This window comes from Rosa chinensis, chromosome 4 (assembly GCF_002994745.2).
Source record: "Rosa chinensis cultivar Old Blush chromosome 4, RchiOBHm-V2, whole genome shotgun sequence".
Taxonomy (NCBI): Eukaryota; Viridiplantae; Streptophyta; class Magnoliopsida; order Rosales; family Rosaceae; genus Rosa; species Rosa chinensis.
This window is the reverse complement of record NC_037091.1, coordinates 49997067-50005442: the sequence shown is the minus strand read 5'-3', so window position 1 is coordinate 50005442 and position 8376 is coordinate 49997067. Positions and strand designations below refer to the sequence as shown.

The window sequence follows — 8376 nt, the reverse complement described above, 5'->3', positions numbered from 1 at the left end:
AGATCACTGAGCCATTGGACGCTTCATGAAAATTAAATAGGGTAATTGAACGGCGTGTATTTTATGGAACATCTGCGCATGTGTATCGTTGGTGCTTTTGTTCATCCATGCATTGCTTCACTGTTTTGAATGATTCTGCATAGTTTTTTTTATAAGGCAGCAGAGCTTTCTTGAAATCCGCCAGTGATATTTCTAGCGATCGAAGACGCGATGTTCTGAAAGAGTCGGCAGAATGAGTCAAAATCCAAGAAAGCCAATCTGTCAATTCCAGAAATTCATATTACACTTCTTCTTTTTTTCGATGACAATTCATATTATACTTCATCGGTCATGCGACGAGGATTAGTATTCTAATTCGCTTCTCGCTTCTCGCTTCTCGCTTCTTATGCAGGATGATCTGGATCAATTGTTTTGTGCTCTAAAGTCATAATTACTATCACATTCACAAGACTTTTTGACCAGCTAAATATAACTAATTAATATTTTCCCTAATGGATTCAAAGAAGCCTTCAAATCCATCAGTTGATTAGGCTCTTATTATAATCGGTGAACAAATATAATTTATTATTTAAAAAAAGTTCATGTGGAAAATTTTGTTATATATATATATATATTATCAATGTATGCCTTTTTTTTTTAACTAAGAGGTAAACTCATTTGAAAGTACAGTAATAATTAATACAACTTGGAGGCTCCAGGCAAGCCAATCTGTCAATTCCAGAAATTCATATTCTAATTTGCTTCATCGGTCATGCGACGAGAATTAATATTCTAATTCGCTTCTTATGCCGGATGATCTGGATCAATTGTTTATTTGTGCTCTAAAGTCATAATTATCATCTCATTCACAAGACTTTTTGACCAGCTAAATATAAGTAATTAATATTTTCCCTAAGGGATTCAAAGAAGCCTTCCCCATCAACTCGTTGATTAGGCTCTTATTATTATCGGTTACTTTTTTCAGAACTAAAATAATTTACTATTTTAAAAAAGTTTATGTGAAAAATTTTGTTATATATATATATATATATATATATATATATATATATATATATATATATATATACAGATCCTATCCAGAGCGGAGCTCCGCTTTGAAAATTAACGTGTGAAGTTCAAGTTTTGGGTCACTTTTCAGTCGCATATCCACATCTCGACCGTTCAGTTTTTAGGTACTAGTGTATAGATCGTCTCTGCAAATTTTCAGTGAAAATGATGATCGTTAAGGCATTGATAACTGCCTTAAAGTTAGTACGGTTCAGGTTGACAGATTCAGTCCGTCCATTGGTTTAAGCGAGTTAGATACCTTAACGGTCTGTATAAAGGCCTGCTCGCCTAAGGGAAAGTTTTTAAGGGACTGTGAGGGACAAATAAATCTGACGGCTGAAAATAAATGCACAGTTTTAAGTTATTATAATTTCTGCTTTTATATTTAATACATGTGGTAATGATGCATTTGTCCCTCACAGTCCCTTAAAACTGTCCTTTAGGTTAGCAAATCTGTATATATATATATATACAGATCCTATCCAGAGCGAGGTTAGGGTTTAAGATCACTTTTCGGTTGCATATCCATATCTCGACCATTCAGTTTTTAGGTGTTAATGTATAGATCATCTCTGTAAAATTTAAGCCAAATTGAGGATCTTTAAGGTATCTAACTTGCTTAAACCAATGGACGAACTGAATTTGTCCAACCTGAACCGTACTAGCTTTATGGTAGTTATTAATGCCTTAACGACTATCAATTTGGCTGAAATTTTGCAAAAGTGATCTATACATTAATACCTAAAAACTGAATGGTCAAGATGTAGATATGCGACCGAAAAGTAATCCTAAACCCTAACCTCGTTCTGAAATTTCAAAGCGAGGTCTCACTCTGGATATGATATGTGTGTGTGTATATATATATTATCAATGTATGCCAGTTTTTTTTAAACTAAGAGGTAAATTCATTTGAAAGTACAGTAATAATTAATACAACTTGGAGGCTCCACGTCTCAAAATAAAGATTGAAAAGAAGAAAAAATAAAACTAACTAAATTGTGAGCCATATTATTAGCTTGACGATAAGTATGAATAAAATAAGAACCTTGCATCTCTCTGATGTATGTTTAGGTTCAATGTTTTACAACTTTAAGATTAATTGAATGATGAAATAAGTTGTAAAAGGATAAAATAAGTATGTTGAAGCTCACATTTTTTTTTGTTTTCCATAAATTTTCTAAACAAATTGTCATATTCTTTTTTTTCCATTTCTCCCAATTCCTTTTCTTTAAAAGATTTTGGCTTCATCCCTTGAAAAAATGGCTTCATTTCTCGTTCTCGTTAATAGTATATTCTTTTTCTAATTTTTTGTTAATGAAAATAAATATAAATCGGGCGGAAGACTCTTAAATAGATACGTTAATTTCATTGTTTACCATAATTAACAATTCACAACTACACATAAGTAATTCCTAAACTCTTGCTCCAAGTCGGACTGTCAAATTTTTTTTAACAAACACAACTCAATATATCAATGTTGGCTCGTTTATTCAACGAGCTACAATAAACAACATCTCTCGAAAAAAATAAATTGAACTAGCAATCTTTAACAATCAAGAACAAAGGCTCCTAGATGTTGTTAATCCATTTCTATAGAATCTGAAGTCTTCATCGTACAACCATGTTTAAAAATATTATTTAAATCGTGACAATGAGTTTCTTACTTTCTGGTTTCACAAGGAAAATCCTCAAACAGCATATACCAATGAAAAAAAAAAAAAATAGGATAATGCTCACAACAGAACGAAGGGTCATCTGGGTTTCAGTTTTATCCAAAAACCTGGGGCAGTAAATACTTGTCTATCTTTGTAGTTGGCCTGAAATGGAAATGGAAATAAAAAATAATGATATATTTCCTTATTTTCTGATCGGAAATATAGAAATCCCACACGTGCCTAGACGACGCCGCCCTGAGACCCGCTATACTATATAAGCAACCACTTCGACTCTTCTCACGTTGTCATCTCCATTTTCCCGAGAGAGAGAGAGAGAGAGATCTTAGAGAGAAAGGGAGCACAAATGGTGGTGGAGCGAGACATAGACGATCTGCCGAAGAACGAGGCGAACCACACGGCATTAACGCCGCTGTGGTTTCTGGAGAGAGCAGCTGTGGTGCACCCCACCAGGAAATCGGTGGTCCATGGATCTCGTCACTACACGTGGCTCCAGACTTACCAGCGCTGCCGTCGTGTGGCCTCCGCCCTCAACAACCACTCCGTCGGCCTCGGTTCCACGGTAACTCTCTACAACCCAGCTCACTTCCTTTGACTGATTTTCTTTCACTCTCCAAGGAAGTAGTAAAAAAAGAAAAAGAATAAAACTTGTATTACTATCGATCATGATTACTATCATCGACCTTATCAAATTGTTAAATTTGTTTAAAGTTTTCAACTTTTTTTTTTTGGTGGTTTTGGATTGGAGCTAGAGTTTACTAGTGGATTGACTTTAGCTGTGTTTTACTAGAAGTTGTATTAGGATATGATGAAAATGAATAGTTGGTTTTTGGGAGCAATAACCGTTGTTACTTATGCTTAAACGGGAATTTTAGAAGTCAAAACAGAAAAAATATGAAGAAAAATGAAGGTAAGCTTTGTGTGGATTTTTATCTGGAATTTGTGGAAGTTGTTGAATATAAAGGCTGTCCAGAATCTTAATGTTATTAGGTGGACACACTTAGCTTAACCAACCTGGGATTGGTGCCTAACATATATTGTTTTTATCAGAAAGTGGTAAGTGTTTGGATTTGGTGGTTTACTTGCAATATGGTAGTGTCTCTTTTGATGATGTTGGCCCTGAACTAACGCATGTAACCACTAAGTCAGATGAAGTTAGTTTCTGTTCTTGACAGAAGCTCCTTTGTTTCGGTTTCTATGTCATAATCATAGGCATTCAAAGGCTAAATTTCTTAGTAGGGGTGCTTTGCGTTTTGCATTTACTTAGTATGGGTATGTGGCTTGCTTTAAGTTGCATACCATGGATGGATTTGCTCTCGTATTTAGTAGATTGGTTCATTTAACCTTGTTTTGGATTCTAGAACCTAATGCTGATGAGAAGAAACTTCAGAGACTTCTCGGTTTTGGCGTTTTGCAATTCCATCATGACTGTTTCGTAGTAGAGTCTGTAGTATTCTCTATAACTGGTTTGTTCTTTTCATACCCTAAACTAAGAACTGCTTAGTTCTTTACATAATATACATTTGAATCAATTTTACATATATATGGACACACTTGGAAACACAGATGAAAACTGTTTACATAGTCCAGAACTCCAGCGAATGTAGTCAGTATTAAACGTCAATTAGACCCTTGAGAAGCAACTATTTCTACTTTAGGTGCTTTCCAAGAACCATAGTACGGAAGCATTGCTTCAAAAAGTTGCTTTCTTCCGGTGTAACGCAGATAAGTGATATTTTCACCAAAATTTCTTGTCCTGTCAGTCCTATATGCTCTTTACTTATATAGATATTTGAGTCCCCTAAGAAGCTTTCATTGCCTATATAGATATTTGAGTCCCTTGAGAAGCAACTATTTCTACCTTAGATGCTTGTCATTTTATGATGACTGCTCGAAGTTCTAATATACATGTCTATAAGCTCTCAACGAATCTTTTATGCTAATGGATTTCTTCTATCTAGACTGACATGAAATGATGTTTTTTTTTTGTTTCCCAATGTACTGGAATACTAGGATCGTTGTTGTTTGAAAATCCACAATAACCTCTTGAACCATAATTTGCACCTCGTTTAGACAGTTTCGACTGCAGATCAATTTGAAATTATAATTGAGCTTTAGTATATTCCTCTTGTCTTGTGTCTGACCCTTTGCTTTTGTCTTGTATTCGAGCTTGTTGACTGATAGGTGACTTCTTTAATATTAAAAACAGGTATCAATAATTGCACCAAATGTTCCAGCCCTTTATGAAGCACATTTTGGAATTCCAATGGCAGGAGCTGTGTTAAACACTGTCAATGTCCGTCTAAATGCATCGACCGTTGCTTTCCTTCTTGGTCATTCATCATCTGTAGTTGTGATGGTGGATCAAGAATTTTTCACCTTAGCTGAGGAGGCTTTGAAGATTTGGGCAGAGAAAAGCAAAGGCCAATACAAGCCTCCACTCTTAATTGTCATAGGTGATGAAAGCTTGGATCCTAAGGGACTCAAATATGCTCTGGGAAGAGGCGCCATTGAATATGAGAAATTCTTGGAAACTGGTGACCCTGAGTATGCCTGGCAACCACCAAAGGATGAGTGGCAGAGTATTGCTTTGGGTTATACTTCCGGAACAACAGCCAGCCCTAAGGGGGTGGTGTTGCACCATCGTGGGGCTTATTTGATGTCTTTAAGTGGTGGTCTTGTCTGGGGGATGAATGAAGGAGCTGTATATCTTTGGACTCTACCCATGTTCCATTGCAATGGTTGGTGTTACACTTGGGCACTTGCAGCTTTTTGTGGGACAAACATATGCCTTCGACAGGTAAATTAAACCGATGTTTGGTAGATTATCTATGTTAAGTTCTGGATAAAGATATGTTACTTATCTCCCCTCATTAGGTGTTATAGTTTTACAGCTTATGGTTGATGGAGTCACTAATGGTCTGTTTAAACTTTAAAATATGAAAGGCTCATTAGTATATGCATATGATTGTCAGTTCCTTATCGACAGAATGAAACTTGTTGGAGTCTATTGGCCTATGTGATAGGAACTCTTATAAATACTCTGATGTAAAATTACTCCTTGGAGGTTGTAGCTAGTGGACTTTTGGCATTTTGGTAATGAGCTGCAGTTAAAGTAATGTCACATTTTACGTGCATCATTGATCTTTAAATGTGCAGCAGCAGATTATCTTTGGTTGCAAACCACTTGAGCTTCAGCTTTTATTGCTTGTATTTATCTGCAGCCAATGCTGTGGTTCATTAGCGGTTAATTATCTCAATACAGGCTGCACATATTTGCTGTCTTTTTCATTTAGTTTTACATAGTTGCTTGCCTTAGATGTTGATACCAACAGTTACCTTTTCCCATTTTCATAGGTTACAGCCAAGGCAGTCTATTCAGCAATACACAAGTATGCTGTGACTCACTTTTGTGCTGCACCCGTGGTGCTCAACACCATTGTCAATGCTCCAGAAGACGATACCATCCTTCCTCTCCCTCATGTTGTACACGTAATGACAGCTGGTGCTGCTCCTCCACCTTCTGTTCTCTTTGCAATGTCCCAAAGGGGGTTCAAAGTCACCCACACTTATGGTCTATCCGAAACTTATGGCCCCGCCACAGTATGTGCATGGAAGCCTGAGTGGGACTCCCTTCCCCCTGAAACCCAAGCTCGGTTAAATGCGCGTCAAGGTGTTCGGTACATTGGTTTGGAGAGAGCAGATGTTCTGAACCCTCGCACTATGGAACCTGTTCCTGCAGATGGAAAAACTGTGGGAGAGATAATGATGCGGGGAAATCTTGTAATGAAGGGTTATTTAAAGAACCCGAAGGCAAATGAGGAAACTTTTGCAAACGGGTGGTTTCATTCTGGTGATCTTGCCGTGAAACATCCAGATTCATACATAGAAATCAAAGACAGATCAAAGGACATTATCATATCGGGAGGTGAGAATATCAGTAGTGTGGAGGTAGAGAACATTCTATATCAACACCCAGCCATATTGGAGGTATCAGTGGTTGCAAGGCCAGATGAGAAGTGGGGAGAGACTCCTTGTGCTTTTGTGACATTGAAGCAAAGCGTTAATAAGTCCGATGAAAAGCGTGTGGCAGAAGATATAATGAAGTTCTGCCGGGAAAAGATGCCGGCTTATTGGGTTCCCAAATCTGTCTTGTTCGGACCATTACCAAAGACAGCTACTGGGAAGATACAGAAGCATTTGCTGAGGACAAAAGCCAAAGAGTTGGGACCTGTCAAGATGGTGAGCAAGTTATAAATGTATGATGTTTCTCATTGTACAAAAACCAATAAGAGCTTGCGGCATATTTAGTTGTGTCAATGTCAAAATTGGTTCACTTGGACTACATGAAATGGATATTTTCAGGATGGTTCATGGGACTTGAAGTATATACAGATTATGTTGAATGGTTCTGCAATAATTCAAATCGATGTTAGTGTGCACCAAGGCGCAATATTGATCTGAGCTAAAGTTTATAGGTCGTCCTCAGTGAATGACACCTTTATCAAAGAGGCTTGCTGAGAACACTCACGACCACGTAGTAAGAAACTACTTAAGATCCAAGAAACTAGAAATAGAAAATGAACATCTATTAAAATTAAAGAAATATATATATAAGTCTAAACTTCATGCTTTGCTTAAACTAAACTCCTCTGAAACACACAAATTAATCAAGAATTTGTGTCCACAATATAGGAAATCTTGGGAGCATTGATTTTCTTTCTATGTATTTGAATGACGGGATTGGCAGCTACATAAACGAGTGGTTGTATCATCACCCACACTCTTAAGTGGTTGCAGCAAGACAATTGCGTTGATATCCATTTTCTTTGATCCATCTTTTCAAATACCAAAAAAATGTATCCATACTTTCAGATACCAAAAAATGTAACACCAGAGTCGACTCCAAAGTCATAATATCTCAAGACAAGGAGGCCATAGAGCAACGATATTTTATTCCTTTGTCTCGAACTCTGTACCTTATTTTTGACTACTATTAGAACAGCTTTGAAAATCATTATCTTTTATCCGCCTAGTCTTCTAATACGTAACCAATGGAAGGGAGACGAAGATAAGGCTTGTGGTTGCTTTCAAGAGAAGGCTATGATGTCAATAACTAACTCGTTACACCATCTTGTACCTGCACAATAACATTACAGTACAGCATTTCTAATCTCTAATGAAGATATAATGAAGTTCTGCCGGGAAAAGATGCCGGCTTATTGGGTTCCCAAATCTTTGGTGTTCGGACCATTACCAAAGACAGCTACTGGGAAGATACAGAAGCATTTGCTGAGGACAAAAGCCAAAGAGTTGGGACCTGTCAAGATGGTGAGCAAGTTATAAATGTTAGATGTTTCTCATTGTACAAAAACCAATAAGAGCTTGCATATTTAGTTGTGTCAATGTCAAAATTGGTTCACTTGGACTACATGAAAAGGTTATTTTCAGGATGGATCAAGGGACTTGAAGTATATGCAGATTATATTGAATGGTTCTGCAATAATTCAAATCGATGGTAGTGTGCAAAAGTTTATAGGTCGTCCTCAGTGAATGAAACCTTTATGAAAGAGGCTTGCTGAGAACACTCACGACCACGTAATAAGAAACTACTTAAGATCCAAGAAACTAGAAATAGAAAATCCAAGAAACTAGA

The 8376-nt window shown here is 36.9% G+C and overlaps 1 protein-coding gene across 1 annotated transcript; it reads left to right on the top strand.

Moving 5' to 3' along the window:
• Positions 1-2996: 2996 nt before the first annotated feature.
• On the top strand, positions 2997-7162 carry LOC112197158 (acetate/butyrate--CoA ligase AAE7, peroxisomal). The gene is made up of 3 exons (XM_024337737.2): positions 2997-3282; positions 4930-5520; positions 6078-7162. The coding sequence occupies exons 1-3, from the start codon at positions 3067-3069 to the stop codon at positions 6975-6977; spliced, it is 1707 nt and encodes a 568-aa protein (XP_024193505.1). The 5' UTR covers positions 2997-3066; the 3' UTR covers positions 6978-7162.
• The last annotated feature ends 1214 nt before the right edge of the window (positions 7163-8376 follow it).